We start from the raw sequence: 19,297 nt of genomic DNA on the forward strand, positions 1-19,297 counted from the left end.
TGGCACCGATTTGCGTGCATGCACAATCCAATTTCTTCATTTCGCACCGAGGTTACATGAGAGCACAAGGATGCAGTTTGGTCACAGCGTCCATGTCCCAATTAGCTTTGTCCGTAACCATACACTTTCTGCCACACTTAATCGAAACACACTTCAGGTGCCTTTTTTCTTCTGTGGAGGAGGGTGCCGGCAATGTCCGGTTGGGGTGCTTGACTGTGTTAGCTTAATGCGTCCTCCTTTGAAAGCGTCTAATTTTTTGCTGCTCACACCCTAGGTTTTGATAAAGTTAAGCTGCCAAAGAAGCATTTTCAATGAACGTCATCAATGCGATGGTAGCTGTACAAGTTGTTCAGAGATGCATAGACTTGCAAAGGTTGTTAATTCCTTTGTTTTTTATATCCCTTGCATCGTGTGCCACTTTGATGCCTTGTTTGTTTTCAGGTTTATTTTCTATTGCCCTTGCAGTACGCTGCAGAAACAGCATTCATTCTGGGGAGTGTGCAGATTATAAAAAAAAAAGAAAAAGAATAGGCACTGCAAGCTGCTTTTGTCAAGCTACAGTAACCTTGCTCTCATGTTATGCACAATCTTGTTTCTTTCACTTTTCACTCACAGTAAAACAGACAGGTGCATTACATCCCCGTAAAGGAATCCTTTTAAACTGAGTAGGTACCTTTCATTACTACATTTTCATTCTTTTCGCAGTAACAGTTTACTTAGAAGAAGAAAAAGAAGAAGGCCACACTTCCATCTTTAGAATTCTACCACCAATGCCTCAGCACCGGCACAACAAATTTCAAAGTAATTTTCTTTTTTTTTTCATATTTGGGCTACTGGGCTGTAGCAAAGGTTCTGGAAACTTGCCAAGTTATGCTTTTGGCTACTCTAGAGTACCATGTAGTCCACATTTGCAGATTAAAATCAACCTAGGGCCCAAGCACGTGCTGCCAAAATTCATATCACAGCTAGCTGGTTCAGAAAATATAGAGTCCTTTGGCCACTGACCTTAAATTTTTTTTCCCACTTTTCTAGCTTGCCGAGCCTCGGCTCACGGTAAAGGCTATTTTTCCATTTCAGAAGAATATTTTAGTACTGCAGTAAGTTAATACTGTTCGTTTTGAGTCCCTTTGCGCTACTGGCAGGTGCTTGCTGTGCCATAATCTGTGGCTGTAGAAAATTGTGAAGGCCTCCCAAATTTTATTTGTTACATCAGAACTGTGACTACGAGGATCCTTTTCGTGGGTTCACTTTATTGTTTACTACAATGCCAGCCACTGAAGATGGCATGAAAGAAAGAACCAACTTATGACCAGTGCTCCGTGCAGATGTAGTTGCTGAATGTATAGATTAAGGGTGCTTGAAAATCATTTTTTCTAGTCGAGAGAAATATTTCAAAAATACTAGGCTTCGAATATAAATTCCAGATCATATTTTGCACTTCTCGAAAAGTTGAAATGGACAAAAGTGTGGCAGTTTGGGCGAGTTGGTATGTCATGACATTTTTAGGCTTGTAACGCAGCTCAGAAAGAGCAAAAAGGAAGGTGGAAGAGGGGTAATGAAAGGGAACCGTTCCCTTTCGTTGCCCCTTCCACCTTCCTTTTAGCTCTTTCTGAGCTGCGCTACACGCCTAAAAAAGTAGAAATGGAATCAAGCATGGAGAAGATACGCCACAAAATTGAAAAATAAAAAATAAAATACAATAAACTAAAGGAAACATTTAGTCCTGTATTCATGAAACAATCTCACTTGTGAGTGCTGCCTGCAAGTGCTTATTGCCATGGTAATTGCCTGTTATCACACTAGTCACTATCGCAAGTGGCGAGCACGCAAACACCAGCCAATGAGGCAACGCTCTTGTGCGAGAGAAGCGTTGCGGATACGAGTCCCTAATAACCTTTGACATGCGCAATGCTTTATGGAAGTCTATTCAATCAGTCAGGATGCAAGTGGGCAAAATGTTGGTCTTCACAGTTTCCGGTTTGCTTATGGTGTGTGGACACATTAAGCAAAGTACAAAGTTGGGCAACTTGGTGCATGGCTGTCGATGGTAGTGGTGCAAAAGATTGGGAAAGAAAGAAAAGAAACGGACAGTTGGCACTCTTTCTGTGAGTTCCTATTTTTCCTTTCCTATATTTTTGCACCCCTAACATCGGCACTTTGAGCAGCCTGTTGAGAGCGTGCAGAGACCATTTTTAATGGTATCCAGACTCAATAATCAGAGTAATACTGCACATATGATCGTAATCTAATATATTCACAGGCACAAAATTTTCAAATTGTCTACTTTGATTCAGAATGCAATATACATATTTAATTATTATATATAACTTCAAGTACTAGCAAGCTTTTACTGCACATACCACTCGCTACGCTTAGTAAGACAACCAATAAACACAGAATAAATGCTGGCGAATGATTGCAGGCGATTCACGACGTAAAAAAAAAAAAAGTGTGCACTCTTGCTGAGTGGGAGGGTCACCTTTGTGCGCTGTCTACGATTTACGGTAAATTTGTACTATGAGCTCGATGCAGAAGGCACACATTGAGTGGAGGCAATAGCACGCGAACACACGAGCACACGAATACCTCAGTTTCCACACACAAAATCACTCCAGTAGCAATTTACCAGGAATGCATCAGAAGCACGATGCATGGCATCGTCACATGACACGATCACATGGCAAGGAGGAGGAGACTGAGGCACAAGGTTTACGGCAGACTGCAAAGACTGCAAACAATACTGATGCATTGCACTCACTGTCACAAGTGGATGATGCAAATTTGTTAAACATCTGTCTCGCAGCTACATTGAATGCTCACTGAACTTCGTGAGGTGTCCAAGTTGGTGAAGTGTAATAGCACCATCAAACGGTGGCACCTCAACTCCCGATGCACAACACGCGCTACTTGTAACACAAACCAACTCGGATAACATGAGGGAACAGTTACGACAACATGTAACATCTAAAATGTGCTTGCCTGATGGATAAGCTTTTTCCGAGTTTAACATCCTCAATAACACATGGGGCAAAAAGAAACCTGCATCAAACAGCTCCCGATTAATTTTCACCGACTAAGGATTTTTGAACGATGAAGTATGAGCATTCTTGCATTCTGTCCCCAATGGAGCGCAAATGCTGCGGCAAGGGATCCAAGCCGTGATCTTGTGCTTAGTAGTAGCATGCCATAACCAGCGAGTCATTACGGTGAGCACAAGAGGGTTTTCATAAGTTCAGTGACTAAACAATTTAATGTGGCATGAGCATAAATAGCCTACCTTGGCATGGTTTACGCTGGCATTGCATCCACATTGCAGTACAAATAGCTTGAGGTACAGCGATGTGTGCATCTGGGCTTTCTGAAATTGTGAATGGTTGTCAACTGACAATCAAATCAAATTTGCACTGTGTTACTGCAACATGTTAATATGGCCTGCTTTATAAGGTCAAAATATCAATCCATAATATATTGCTTCCATGACTTCCTATCCATAGCAGAGAAACAAGTGCGCGAGTGATATGTAGAAAAAGAAAATCGAACATGTAAAATAAATGACATCATGACATTGGCAGACGGACCTGGTGTGGCTAGGTAAATGGGAAGAGGGCACAGAGGTCGTTCTTAAAACAGTGCTTATGATGTTATCTGCGGGAGACAGCATTAGCCTTTACCTTCGTGTGTGTCCCTTTCTCCAAATTACCTAGGCCTTGCACAATATCCTGATAACAGGCATGTTCTGAAGCAAATGAAATTGGGCATATCTCTGCTTAAGATCAGACAGTGTTATACTACCATGGACAGAAAAAAAAAGAAAAAGAAAACAGATGAGAAAATTAAAGATGGAATGGTCAGACTGGCAGACGGTGCTTTAGGTTTTTATACGGCCCTATCACAGGCGTGCAATAAATCATCTCTAGTCCGAGATTAGAAAACTGCGTCTTTGCATGAAAGACACTAACACAATTCCTACATCCCTTGTGTTTTACGTTTCCTGTCTGCACTTCTTTTGCCTATGGTGGTATGCACGAGAAATACATATCACCCTTCCACTCTTGCACAGTGAGCGTGGTCATAATCCAGTTATCACAAAACATGTCACGAGTGCTTTCAAGTGCTGCTTGGTCCAACATTAGTTATCGCAGCGATTAACCAGGACGTCTTGTCCTGTTCTCCACTGCCTCACACGGCAGCTTACACTGCTTTGATATGGCTATTTCATGTGCTTTCCATGCTTCAAAGCAACACTGCTGGTAGCGAGCCACACTACAAATGTGCACAACCGCTTCAAAGGCTCGCATGTGCCATGCAGCATGAATGGCAGTTGCAATGACGAGAGTGGACAATTTTCGAACCAACATTTTCTGCAAGACAGCACCTCAAAGCATTCTTCTCTGACCAGTGAGGAACCCCTACGCTGTGCCGCAATAAAAAATAAATAAAAATAAGATAGCGTGGATGCAAATCCTCGCTGGCGAAGCCCTCATCGGCAGATATGAAAATGGTTCGGTACAACTCCACCGTGTGCTTCCATCGTTTCAAACTCCACATGGATGAGCCAGGCCATTTCAGAGCTCCTTTTCTTGGGTAGCAGTTCAGCTCACAAAGCCTGGAACACGAACAGTGCTGAACGGTGTCCAAAGTAGTTTGCACCGAAGCATCAGCCTTGACTAGTGTAAGACTTCGTTCACACAGCCATTGTCTTTCTCATCCTGCCACCACAGAAGCCGTGCCCAAAAGCAAAAGCCAATGCAACCGTGTTCAACAGAGCGAGAGAGAGAGAGACTGGTTGACAGAGAAAAGGAAAGTCTGCTGACTGCGCCGTAAGTGTCTAGCGAGCAGCTGACACCCGAACATCGGTCAGCAGTGCAGGGAAGGAGGAGAAGGCACAGAAAGATGACACAGAAAGGAAGGAAAATCCTTAATCAGTCTGCGCTAACAGGCAGTGTAATTTGGTGCATATAGTGACATTGTCAAAATGTACATACATCAATACCGAGCCCCTACTTTGGTTGAGACAAAAGTAATTTGGCCTAGTTGTTAAGGACGCATTGTACACAGTAATTACCATGACAGCATTGGTCAATTAAAATTTGGGCAGTTGAAGGAGTTTAGTGCACCAAAGCAACACAGGAGCTATGAGAAACCCTGTTACGGAGGGCTCCAGAATAATTTTGGCTACCTGGGACTTTTTAATGTGCACACAAAGTTTGCCACACAAGCGTTTCTGCATTCCATTCCTTTTGGAAAACAGCTGTCACAGCCAGAAAACAAACACAAGACCTCATATGTCATCAGAATGCCATAGCCAGTGAAGCAGGTTCACTTATACTTCAAAATGAATAACTGTGCTAAGCACCACAGCAAATACTATGTTCACACCCCTCAAGTCAAAAAGTGCAGACTGATTTCAGTCACGTTGACTGAAAATCAACGGCTCGACGGTATGAGGAAAATGTGGAGGCTTTTCGCAGGAGTTGCGAGAGTTCAAGAGTATTCTGGTCAAGTGCTTTCTGACAGGGGCAGACTCCGTCACCAGAGTAAGAATAGCAGCGTGCAGCAGCACCCTACATTGCAGGATGGCACTGATCAAAAAGCAAATGTCCTGAGAACGCTACTTTTGTACAAACATGTGCATCGACAGTAATTGGACAGAGTGGAACGCAGCTGTGTAAATGAAGCCTCGCACGTTAGTCCAGGCAGCGTTTAGATCACATGCTGTTCCCATTGGCTGTCTCAAGAAGTACTACCTCCCACGAAGGCTAACATACATGACCATCAACCTACTCCTATGACCAATGTGTCATGGCCGCAAAAAGTGTTCATTCAGGCATCATCACAAGGCCTGAATCCACCCTTGCATACATGCAACCTCCCTATACTGAGTCCTCTTTCCTATCACTCGTTTTACATCATCAGGTGATGGACACAACTGTTAAATGCACATTTTCTCCAGTTGCTCTTCAGCACATCACCTTTCACATCAGCTAAGCTTGCTGCAGTCTACGATATACTAAAAACACCAACTTATTCACCATTATTTAGCAATCCCTGAAATCACAGGTCAAGTTATTCACTGCAAACACAGTCGCCACAAGCTTTTTTCTTTTTGTTCACACTGCCACAAGGCACTCATAAATGAACTCCGCATGGTAGTAACCAAATGCGGAATCAAACTGACAAAGCACAAAGTCGAGTCCTTTAAGTTGACATCACAGTGATGCGGAAAAACAACCATAACCCACAAAACAACAGCCGAGCAGTACATTCATTTGCCGCGGGGTCACAGGCAGCAAAACAGATCTAGGCATCAGGTCATCGCCACCCAAAAGGTTGTGCTTGGCAGCTGCTACCGGTCAGGTAAGTCCTCCTGCACTGCAATCACTGTCACAGGTGCTGCGGGAGGCTGTGATGACGTTGGCGGGGGCGTTACCTCTGGTACCGTTCTGCAAGGAAAGCAGTGAATAACGAGATGAATACAGTGCGGCAATGATGACTGATCGACTGACTAAGTAATGGAGTTTAGAGGCCAACTGCAGCAACATTTCGGGCCTTCGGTTACCCATGGCACACTGAAAATACTCAGAGGCAGCATCTGAGACGTATGTCACAGAGACAACCACCACGCACCCGTGTCATCTGCTTAGGTGCTGTTGAAATGCTGACAACAAAAAAAACCGACCCTGCGGCTTTGTCAAGATTACTTTAGTAGTACTATACACTGCTCATCTATAACAAATTTAGCCGAAGTGAAATTTCGTTGCAGTTGGCCTTTAATATTACAAAGCAACAGAGGCTATGCAAAATGCTGAAGTAGAAGCACTCAGGATTAATGCAGGCAAACCGAAAGTCTTCAACATGCACCTATCGGTAAATAAGTGCTTTTCCATTCTCGCCTCATCCAAATGTGGCCACTGTAGCCAGGGTACAAATCCACTAATTTGCACTCAGCCACAGAACGACAAAGCCATTGAATCACCGTGACAGGTGAAAGGCAGAACGATGCTGGTGACTTCTTCCGTGGAGATATCGAATGTGTCCATGACCTTCGATGTAGTCAGGGGTATGGGCTCACGCTGTACGGCTGTTTCATCTTCGTCCGATGAAACACAAGTCTTCCCAGATGCTCTTCAGGAATTCTTGGTCTGTCAGTTCTTCAAGCATCACCATGTACGAGTCAGCTTGGATGTACTCGTTGGGATGTACATCGGCAGGCACATCTCCACTTTCCTGCAGGGCTGCCCACACGGCTACAATTTCATCAGATGGCGACCTGTCTCCATCGCTACCTTCGTTCTCAGAGTCCGAAGTCTCGGCAGCCTGCGCAGTGAACCCAGCATGGCGGTAGCAGTTGCAGATTATAGCGCTTCTCGTTGCGCACCATGAAGTGGCAATCATTTGGAGTGCCATAAAGGGGTCCACTTTTGCTTCGCGGCCCAACTGCATGTTCAGAAGCAGCCTTTGAATAAGGCGCTCACGGTAGGCCCACCTGATGCTCAGGATGACCCCTTGGTTGAGGAACTGAATTATAGAGGTGCTGTTCGGTAGGAAAAATTTAACTGCACGTTTTCCAGCTCGGCATCCTCTACGATGTGGGCGGAACAATTGTCTAAAAGTAGACAAACCATCTGGCCTTGCCTTCTCATGTGCCGGTCGAAGGCTCCGACCCACTCTCCGAAAATAGCCCGGATCATTTACGCCCCCGAGTGTTAGCCACGTACTTCATGGGAAGGCTCTGATTTCCTTTGAAGCAGCATGGTTTGGCACTTTTTCTGATGACCAAAAGCAGCCGCTTGTCCGAGCCGTTCATATTAGCACGCAGCAGCACAGTTATTCTCTTCTTACTGTGCTTGCCTCTGTGGCAGCACAGCCCCTTAAAATCCAGGGTCCTGGCAGGCAGCATCTCGTCAGCATTATATCGTCATCTCGTCATCTCATCAGCATTATAAATATCTGATGGTGCATAGTCTTTCAGGATGCCTGCGAGGCTGGCTGACATCCATGCAGTGGCGCCGTCACTATCCGCTGAAGTGGCTTCACCGGACAAAACTTCGCCGATGATGCTGTGGCGTCACTTGAATCTGTTCAGCCAACCTACGCTGGCCTTAAATATATTTATTTTTAGCATGCAAGCATAATCCAGCACTTTTTGCAGCACAATATCATCCTTAAGGACAATTTTCTTGACCCGCGTACACATGAACCAGGTGTAAACTGCCTTGTTCAAGGCATCATGCACCGACCGAGTCACCTTCTTGAGCTTCTCTGACGTGCCTGAAGCTAGCACTTTGGCTATAGCATCCTTGCTCTTCAATATTGTCGAAAGAGAGCTCACCAGAATTCCAAATTCTTATGCAATGACCGATTTTTTTCTGCAGCTTTGAGCAACAAAACGGGCTGTCGGTTCAACAGATCCCTCAGTCTTGTCGCTTGATCGCTCGTTTCTGGAAATCTAGAATTTGTTGCTCGTCATCTGGAAGTGCTATAAGCGACTAGCCAATAGTGCGAAGCCGGAACTGGATGTACATCACTCAAGTACTACTGATTGTCGCATGAAACGAGCAACCGATTGAATTTTTGATATGTGCAAGGATAAGAACCTACTGTATGACGTTCGGAAATATTTCATGCTGCTTCTTACAGTAAAACACATAAACTTAAATTGCGTCACAGAAGTTACGATGTGTATTTGCTGCCCTCTTACCAGCAACACCGGGCAGATGTCGCTTAATGTCGTTGCTCCTATGGGGTACAACTTGTAGGTGACGAGCAAACGCGACAGCCATCTCAATCACGTCGCTTGTTGCTGTCACGTGCAAGATCGCTTGCATGGGGTTTATACTTCCAACAGCTTCCAGAGACAATGACCAAATCGCGTGCAATCGTTAGTTGTCTAGAGCGCGTTGCACGAACGCCTCGTTGCACCCTACTGGAATTGGACCTCGCAACCAGTACTTCATATAGTGATTGGTGTTATACACCAGAGCCATTTTCACGAAACTTTGTACAAAAATGCATAATTAGAAATATAAAAATATCACGTATGTTACTTGTATGAGCACCATTTTTCTAACAAAATATGACCTAAAATGTTTCCTCGGAGCTCAGGTGCTCCTTCATAAGAGCATGTTGCAATGCCATCACCAACGCAGCATGGCACCTTTCTGTTTTGTTTACGTTGCGTCGTGGCCCGAGCAGCTCCAGTTTGTGTCTTTTTTATGCTATTAAGGTCGATGGTTTTTCAAGGCATGAAAAAACAGTTTTAGGCATTTCGATTTAAAAAATAGTTTAAAAAACTTTGCCCACATCTGCTCTCTAAAAACTTCATGAAAGTGAAAATGTGTCCACGAAGCAGTTCATTTTGGAGGGAATTTCGATGCATTATGTTCTATGGGACATTGACAGGGAATGAAAAAATCTATGCTGTGGCGAAAATTTGGTCGAAGTGGACTTTGCTGTGCTGGCATTCGACTGTAGTGCATCCTTGAAGAGTCTCCTACCCCACTCAAAATGCAGCAATTCGTTGCCCTGAGATCTTCAAACTTGGCTGGTCAATACTTTCCAAACTTGATCAGAGCCGATGAGCAGGCTGACACCGTTTTACGTGGTGACCGACAAGTGTACCAGTTCACTGGCTACCTCTCTCACCCCAGTTTCCCGAGACAGGCGACAAAAACGCTTCCATTTCGGTTTCCTCAATGTCCTGGCAAATGTGCGGAATCTTAATGGCGCTCAGCAAAACCTCCACAGCAGAAAGCTCACTCCGTAGGTGCAGCTCCCCTATTCGTCCTTTCCCGTCCGCCTGATCCGTAGTGCTGCCGAATGTGTTAAGTGCTATTTGTGTTGACTCAGCACATTTCAGGCCCAGGTGTCCTTACAGACAACTTGATATGATGAGCACAACGCATGTCTTCAGTGTTGTGGAATGTCCATATGCTTTCGAGAAAAACAGTGCAAAAAAAAGCAGGGCTGTGCTGCCACTTGTTTTCTCTCACCATGCTACCTTTTAGCTCTTTTTGTTATCAACATAATGTATAGGAGCACATCCAGCCTGCGTTGTCACAGACTGTATCACCATGCATTATGAGGCATGCCTTTTCAAGTGCTCAATGCTTAACCTGTAGGCTGTGCAGCACGCAGATCTGGCAGAAGGCTTTACAGGAAAGTTGTTATATAGGGGGATTCCACAACAGTGTTTGTACAGCAGCACCAATGTAAGGCACCGTGATTGGTACTGAATCTCAGCCAGAAAGCAACCGGCAATGCAGACTGCACCAAAGCCCCGAGTGTTGTGTCGTCAGTTTTGGTTTTTGGTCTGACATGTGCAGGTGGCACTGTTCGTCCTCTATATACACGCTACGACATTTGAAATAAACGACATTCAAGATACAACAGTGGTGGTGAAGACAGGACAGCAGGATAGCTCTACACTGTGCACCGTGGATTCAAGATATTGACACGTGTGCTTATCTTTATCGGCCGACCACGTTTCGCCGCTTAACAACTGTAATCGCACAGCGAGGGACGCGCCTGCATGTATCCGACGTTTCTGGAAAGTTATCGATGCTTCTACCCGGCTGTCTGTTGTCGCCGAACCTTGTGTTATCTGATTTCATCGCGTGACTCGAATGTTGTAGAACTTTGTGGAAGGCATGCGGGTCCCAACGATTAGTCTGGAACATTCGATGACTGCTCTATAAAAGCCGATGCGCTTGACCCGCTGATCAGATTTTCGACGATCGCCGACAGTGTTCGCCGCTATCGTTGTGCTATAAGTGTAGCCTGTTTTTGTGGGCACAGGTTCGCCCAATAAAAGTTAGGTTTGTTCTTCACAGTATTGCTACTGTGTTCTTGAACGTCACCACCACGTGACATCTGGTGGAGGTGCTTTTCGTTCATGTACCGGATGCCCCCGACAAGCCGTGATCCAAGCCCGGACCGCAAAGAGAACACCACCGTAGTTCCGGAGCATCGAGCAAGCCGCCGTCTTCAACAGCTGCCCCCAGAGCACGGACTTCTACCTGAGAAGACCAAGAAGATTGTGGACAAGGCAACCCCAATGGCAGCCCCAGCGTCCCCCATCGTGCTGCAGCAGCCCAGGGAACCTCCGACGTTCCACGGATCAACATTCGAGGACCCGGAAACCTGGCTCGAAACGTATGAGAGGGTCGCTAAGTTTAACAGTTGGGACAGCGACGACAAGCTGCGGCATGTCTATTTCGCATTGGAAGACGCCGCCAGGACGTGGTTCGAGAATTGGGAAGCCACCTTAACGACGTGGGACCTTTTCCGAAGCGGCTTCTTGCACACGTTTACAAGCGTCGTGCGAAAAGAGCGAGCCCAAGCACTACTAGAAACCAGAATGCAGCTGCCAAACGAGACGATCGCGATCTTCACGGAAGAGATGGCCCGTCTTTTCCGGCACGCCGACCCGGAAATGTCCGAAGAGAAAAAAGTCCGCTTCCTGATGCGGGGCGTCAAGCAAGAACTTTTCGCAGGACTTATTCGTAACCCGCCGAAGACCGTAGCTGAGTTTTCGGCAGAGGCATCGACGATCGAGAGAACTCTGGAGATGCGCACTCGGCAATATAACCGCCAGGGGCTCACGCCGCAGTACGCCATCCAAGGACTGGATTCCGGCGACCTTCAGGAGACCATCAGGGCCATTGTGCGCGAAGAACTGCGCAAGGTCCTGCCTTCGTCGCAGCCCCAAGTGGCTTCGATCGCCGACATCGTCAAAGAAGAGGTGCACCGATCGCTTGGAGTTCCCGAGCTGCAACCACAATTACCGCAGCCCCAGCCAGAAGCGATGACATACGCCGCCGTCGCACGCCGTCAAGGTTCCCCTCCGCGACCACGCCAGGGCCCTGCAACGACGCAATTCCGTCGTCCGCCGCCGCCAGCACGCGCACCCGTCGCCCAGCGTACCTACGCGAGGAAGACGGACATTTGGCGCGCCCCCGACCACCGCCCGCTCTGCTATCACTGCGGAGAAGCCGGCCATGTGTATCGCCGATGCCCATACCGGGAGATGGGACTGCGAGGCTTCGCCGTCAACGCACAGCGCCCGAGGGAAGGTGAACGCCCTCGTGACATCGCTGACTACCTCGCCGCTACTAAGTGGAGCCCTCGACGACCGTCCCGTTCGCCGTCACCAGGCCGCTACCTGTCGCCGCAGCGCCGACCATACACTGGCCCGGCCCGGGGCCGGTCAGCGAGCCCGTATCCGGAAAACTAAAGGCAGCAACCGATGGAGGTGCGGTTGCTGTTCGTCGAACTGACGAAGATCCTCCGCCGCCGACGAAGACGACGAAGAAACCATCTCGACGACCTAATGACGACACGCCGCCGTCCCGACGAAGTCAGGAAGCCAAGACTACACCAACGAAAGACGACTTGACGACGCGACGTTCCAGCTTCAGTTCAACACGACGCAGCCGTGATCCGACGCCGAGACCTAACTGTAACGCAAGACAAAGAACCACCGACCTCGACGTGCTTCTCGACGGCCACGCAGTCACCGCCTTAGTAGACACAGGAGCCGATTACTCCGTCATGAGTGGACCCATCGCCGCCCAGTTGCGGAAAGTTAAGACTGCATGGGAAGGCCCTCAAATACGCACCGCTGGAGGACACCTGATTACGCCGACTGGGATCTGCACGGCAAGAATTACCGTTCATGACCGGACTTACCCTGCCACCTTCGTTGTCCTCCAACAGTGTTCACGAGACGTCATTCTCGGCATGGACTTCCTGAATCAACATGGCGCAGTCATCGACCTGAAGTCGAAATCGATAACGCTGTCACAAGATCAAGCGATACCGCCGGAGAGCTGTCGTAGTCACCACGCCTTGAGTGTGCTCGAAGATCAAGTGAGCATCCCGCCGCGCGCCAGCATTATTATTTCCGTCGGTACTGAAACACCCGCTGACGTAGAAGGCGTCATCGAGGGCGACCAACATCTACTGCTCGACCGTGAAATTTGCGTCGCAAGAGGAATCGCTCGACTTCACGGAGGACAAGTGGAAGTTATGCTAACCAACTTCAGCCAAGAGTTCAAGCACATCAACAAGGGCACGACAATCGCATACATCGAGGAAATTGTGGAAACCAGCAATGCCTTTGTCCTCTCGGATTCAGCCGCATCTACACCGATGAGCATTGTCCCCGAACCAGACTTCGACGTGAATCCAAGTCTTCCTGTGAGTAAGCAGCAACAGATCAGAAGTCTTCTCCGACGATACAAAGACTGCTTTTCGACGTCATCGAGGATTCGACAAACACCAGTTGCAAAGCATCGCATAATAACCGAAGACAGCGCTCGACCACTCCGCCAGAGCCCTTACCGAGTTTCGACGCGAGAACGTGAAGCTATTAGGCAACAAGTCGACGAAATGCTGCGCGACATCATCCAGCCGTCGAAAAGCCCGTGGGCCTCTCCTGTAGTCCTGGTAAAGGAAAAGGACGGAACCCTACGCTTCTGCGTCGACTATCGTCGACTGAACAAGATCACGAAGAAGGATGTGTACCCCCTTCCACGGATAGACGACGCATTGGATCGGCTCTGCAACGCTAAATACTTCTCGTCGATGGACCTCAAGTCTGGCTACTGGCAAATAGAAGTCGACGAGAGAGATCGCGAAAAGACTGCCTTCATCACGCCGGACGGCCTCTACCAGTTCAAGGTCATGCCATTCGGACTGTGCTCGGCGCCTGCAACGTTTCAGCGCGTCATGGACACGGTGTTAGCCGGACTGAAGTGGCAGACGTGCCTTGTTTACCTGGATGACGTCGTTGTCTTCGCCGGAAATTTCGACGATCACCTTAGGCGGCTTGCGACAGTGTTAGAAGCCATCAAGTCATCAGGGCTCACTCTGAAGCCGGAAAAGTGCCGCTTCGCTTACGATGAGCTCTTGTTCCTAGGCCACGTGATCAGCAAATCAGGAGTACGCCCCGACCCACAGAAGACAGCTGCCATCGCCAAGTTCCCGCAGCCAACCGACAAGAAGGCAGTGCGCAGATTCCTTGGCATGTGTGCCTACTATAGGCGCTTTGTCAAGGACTTCTCACGCATCGCGGAGCCGCTAGCACATCTAACCAAATGTGATGTCGCGTTCAAGTGGGAAACGCCGCAGGCCAAGGCATTTCAAGAACTCAAACAACGCATGCAGTCGCCGCCGGTACTTGCACACTTCGACGAGGACGCCGATACCGAAATCCACACTGACGCCAGTAGCCTAGGCCTCGGTGCCGTCCTAGTCCAGAGGAAAGAAGGACTTGAAAGGGTGATATCGTATGCTAGCCGGTCGCTGTCAAAAGCGGAAAGCAACTATTCTACGACTGAAAAGGAATGCCTCGCCATCATTTGGGCTATAGCTAAATTCCGCCCTTACCTCTATGGCAGGCCATTCAAAGTCGTCAGTGACCATCATGCATTGTGTTGGCTAGCTAACTTAAAGGACCCTTCAGGACGGCTGGCGCGGTGGAGCCTCAGACTACAAGAATATGACGTCACGGTAATATACAAGTCCGGAAGAAAACACTCCGACGCCGACTGCTTATCGCGCGCCCCCATCGATCCCCCGCCGCAAGACGACGAGGACGACGACGCCTTCCTTGGGATAATAAGCGCGGAAGACTTCACTAAACAGCAACGAGCTGACCCGGAGCTAAAAGGCCTCGTCGAGTATTTGGAAGGAAACACCGACGTTGCCCCTAGGGCATTTAAGCGCGGGTTGTCGTCGTTCACGCTACAAAACAACCTGCTCGTGAAGAAGAACTTCTCACCAGTCCGCGCCAGCTACCTTCTTGTTGTACCGTCAGCGCTGCGTCCAGAAATACTGCATGCCCTACACGACGATCCAACCGCTGGGCACCTCGGATTCTCCCGGACGCTGTCGAGAATACAGGAAAGGTATTACTGGCCGCGTCTGACCGCCGACGTCGCCCGTTACGTCAAGACATGCCGAGACTGCCAACGACGCAAGACACCACCGACAAGGCCAGCAGGATTACTACAGCCGATCGAACCTCCTCGCCGACCATTCCAGCAGATTGCGATGGATTCGTTGGGGCCGTTTCCGATATCAACATCCAGGAATAAGTGGATCGTCGTGGCGACGGACTATCTCACCCGCTTTGCTGAAACTAAAGCTCTACCAAAAGGCAGCGCAGCCGAAGTGGCGAAATTTTTCGTCGAGAACATCCTGCTGCGACATGGTGCCCCAGAAGTCCTCATCACCGACAGAGGAACGGCTTTTACAGCAGAGCTCACCCAAGCCATTCTGCAGTACAGCCAGACAAGCCACAGGAGGACAACTGCCTACCATCCGCAGACGAATGGTCTCACGGAGCGCCTGAACAAGACCCTCGCCGACATGCTAGCAATGTACGTCGACGTCGAACACAAGACGTGGGACGCGATCCTGCCGTACGTAACCTTTGCGTACAACACGGCGGTGCAAGAAACAACACAGATCACGCCGTTTAAGCTGGTTTACGGCAGGAACCCGACAACGACGCTCGACGCCATGCTGCCCCACGTCACTGACGAAGAGAATGTTGACGTCGCTAGCTATCTCCAGCGCGCCGAAGAAGCCCGACAGCTCGCCCGCCTGCGAATCAAGAGCCAGCAGAGGACCGACAGCCGACACTACAACCTCCGACGACGCTTCGTCGAGTACCAGCCTGGCGACCGTGTTTGGGTCTGGACCCCGATACGCCGACGAGGACTCAGTGAGAAACTACTCCGACGCTATTTCGGACCCTACAAGGTCATCCGACGTATTGGCGCTCTGGACTATGAGGTCGTGCCAGACGGCATTTCGCATTCACAGCGGCGCCGCGCACGATCTGAAGTGGTCCACGTCGTGCGCCTTAAACCCTTTTACGGACGCTGACGAACTTTGTTATTTTATTTGTTCTTTTCTTTGCTACGAGTGCTTTTGTTTATTAACTTCGTTTGTTTGCAGCATCGGGTCGATGCTTTTTAAGAGGGGGGTATTGACACGTGTGCTTATCTTTATCGGCCGACCACGTTTCGCCGCTTAACAACTGTAATCGCACAGCGAGGGACGCGCCTGCATGTATGCGACGTTTCTGGAAAGTTATCGATGCTTCTACCCGGCTGTCTGTTGTCGCCGAACCTTGTGTTATCTGATTTCATCGCGTGACTCGAATGTTGTAGAACTTTGTGGAAGGCATGCGGGTCCCAACGATTAGTCTGGAACATTCGATGACTGCTCTATAAAAGCCGACGCGCTTGACCCGCTGATCAGATTTTCGACGATCGCCGACAGTGTTCGCCGCTATCGTTGTGCTATAAGTGTAGCCTGTTTTTGTGGGCACAGGTTCGCCCAATAAAAGTTAGGTTTGTTCTTCACAGTATTGCTACTGTGTTCTTGAACGTCACCACCACGTGACAATATGACACTGAGGCGGCCATAGAACCAGGGCATCTATGAGAATGTGCCGCTGGATGCTGCCATCAGTGATGAACGACCACAATGCAGCCTGCACCACAGCCTCAAAGCAACCTTTGGAATGCACAACCAGACGCTAGCATTAGTGGCACTGGTGCAGCATACAGAAGCATGTGTCAGTTACATGGTGGGGAGCATACAAATATTCATCTAGGATGTAGTGAAGTGTATGGAAAGACTCGGGTACAGCGAAAGCATGACGCCTTTGCGCAAAGTCCTTGGTCAATTTCGGGCAGTGGCAAACCAGGGCCAGCACATAATTAAGAATTTGTCTTACTCCATTATATTCTTTTCTTTGTCACCTACCACTCACGACCAGCCAATCGTGGTAATATTGCAGGCGTAGCACCACTTGGACGATTGATGAAGCACAACAACGAAAAGAACTGGAATATGAATGTTGCAGCATAACAGCCTACACTCGTAAGACTCCTGAAGGGTTTGAGAACTCCTTCATACAGCTTCGCTGTCTTTGGTGTATGGATTGATCAGATTAACATACATCTGCAAAGGTTCTTTCGGTCCCAACCAAAAGGTGAGTATTGCAAAATGTACACTGGGTGAGAACCAAAGTCCAGATACCACCGCGATCTCCCCAGCACTCACTTTATGGCAGGAGAGGGTCCGGAGCCACCACGAATGAGCAGGAGGGCCTCCTCGTATGAGGGTGGATCCTCTTCCGTGGTGGCCATCAGCAGTGGAAATGCTGCAGCTGTTGTTGACCCGTGGCACATGGGAGAGTTGTAGCCTGTGGCCACCGCCTCGTATGGAGGTGGTAGGGATGCCGCCCTCTGTTGAAGGCCCCTGCAATGGAGGAAAGAGGACAGTTTAGTCCAGTTCAATTGCCTTTTGAATTGCCTATCTAAATGTGTGCCTGCACAAGCCATCTTGCATAATTATTTACTGGCCAAACTATGAACATTAAAATTCACAAAATCATGTGAACATGACACAGTATGGGGGTGGGAGGAGTAGCATGCATTTTTTTAAAGCTTGCCCTGAGGTTCAAAGTATAACACTGCAACTTCTTGAGTGAAGGCAAAACCAACAAACAGACAACGACAGATGCAAGTTATACTTTGAATCAGGCAGAACCAACTAGCCTGGCTATTAAGTTGTTTTGAGCAAACACCTTTTAAGAGATACATATGCACTTTATTAGCAATTATTTACTGTCAGGCACAGCAAACAAGCAGTATCAAACTCGGAACAGTAAAGATTGACAAACACAATGTTTTTAGATCACGGTGCCTTTTCCAGAAAATTTGCCATTGCCCATTTCATCTGATTCAGAAACCTGCCTGTATGAACTTGCTTGAAAAAAGTACTTTCCTTGCATCCCTTCACCAACAAAAGACTTCCAATGGAAGGTTCAGGAACTGCGAGCACAAGCTTCTCATAAAAAGAATTGATTTGTCGTAAATATTGACGCAGCATTTGTAAAACTGTAAAATGTGCCGAAATTAGTAAATATTACGAAAAATTCTGGACAGCTGGCAGGTATGCAATAAAGAAAGAGAGGTGCAACTTGCTCTTTCAGCTAAGCTGGCGCTTGAAGGCAATGTATACACAACTGGGAATTTCCATAGAACTACAGGAATGGCCATCTGGTGGATTCTATCTACGAATAAAGCCGCCTTTCACTGTAGCTTTTCTTGGATGCAAGCCATGGTTAAAGCTAGACTACATCCTGTCAAGTTCATGCTCTACTTGTTTTTTGGTTTCAAGCTGTCCATGCCTCAAATGGTCCCTGCCCAACCAGTTGAACTTGCAAGTGGCTCGCACCGCAATTCTTTTGTCTCACAATAAGTCTTAGCAACAACTGGCCTAAGTGTCTGTCAACTTACAGCACAACTGAGTAGAACACCCAAAGATTTCAATGCCAGACAATGGGAGTGGTAGTGGGGTTGCTATAATAAAAGGTGCTAGCTGTCGAATTATGCCATGTTTCTAGATTTTATCATGTTTCCTCATTCAACCCAATCAGCAAGCAGCTAAGTGCCACCCCCTAAGCCGATCAAAGTGGACAAGAGTGGGAAATAGCACTAAAATATCCAGAATAATGCCCTCAGTCTGTTTGCAACCAAATTATTCTCCTTAAAGGGACACTAAAGCGAAACAATAAATCAGTTTAAATTAATAAACCATTGCTTGAGAACCCTGCAGGCAGTCATATCAAAATAATAGTTTCATTATTAGATGAGAAAATGAAGGTTGAAGTATCAGTATTTGAATTTCATGCCGAAACCCTGATGTTGGCACGCCAGTATGACGTCAGGGATTCTAAAGTATGTTTTCGCATTTGGGCCGCATTGGCTGAGTAAGGGTTCCCAAAACTTGCCATGTTTATTATTTGGTTCCTTTAGAACATCATGTAGTCAATCTGTATCGCTATATAATTAGGTAGGCCCTAGAAGATGCCATAAAAATCCATGACCTCACAGGTGCAAGAACTGCAAGTAGGTGTTGCCACCAGTCTTTCGTTCTTGGGCTTTTTCTGGCTTACCAAGTGTCTTATCATGGTAAGAGTGGTGTTCTTGGTGTCGTAGAAAGGTAATTTACTGATGCAGAAGAACTCATTTTTCCCTTCAGTGCCCCTTTAAAGTTACAAACTCTTACCTACTCTGCAGTAATTCTGGTCAGGAAACCTTTTGCATCTTTTCAAGAGAAATACCACTGCTGTGCAGAAACAGGCAAAGAGGTGCAAGGAATTATTGCATTGGCTGCACTTAATCCAATGCAGCTGCTGTCTGCACGGTATGCACAAACAACGATACTCTCAACTGTCATGTTAACAATAATGAATCCTCCAGAAGCT

The 19,297-nt window shown here is 47.7% G+C and overlaps 1 protein-coding gene across 1 annotated transcript in view; it reads right to left on the minus strand.

The window, feature by feature from the left end:
• Window positions 1–805: 805 nt before the first annotated feature.
• LOC126538705 (uncharacterized) overlaps window positions 806–19,297 on the minus strand; it is a 38,072-nt gene continuing 19,580 nt past the window's right edge. Inside the window, exons 3-4 of the mRNA XM_050185425.3 lie at window positions 17,086–17,283; window positions 806–6,443 (exon numbers count right to left, since the gene is read on the minus strand). Of these exons, the coding sequence (XP_050041382.2) occupies window positions 6,347–6,443; window positions 17,086–17,283 (295 nt within the window). The 3' untranslated portion in view covers window positions 806–6,346. The remainder of the gene's footprint in view (window positions 6,444–17,085; window positions 17,284–19,297) is intronic.

The sequence above is a fragment of the Dermacentor andersoni genome, chromosome 8 (assembly GCF_023375885.2).
Source record: "Dermacentor andersoni chromosome 8, qqDerAnde1_hic_scaffold, whole genome shotgun sequence".
Classification (NCBI taxonomy): domain Eukaryota; kingdom Metazoa; phylum Arthropoda; class Arachnida; order Ixodida; family Ixodidae; genus Dermacentor; species Dermacentor andersoni.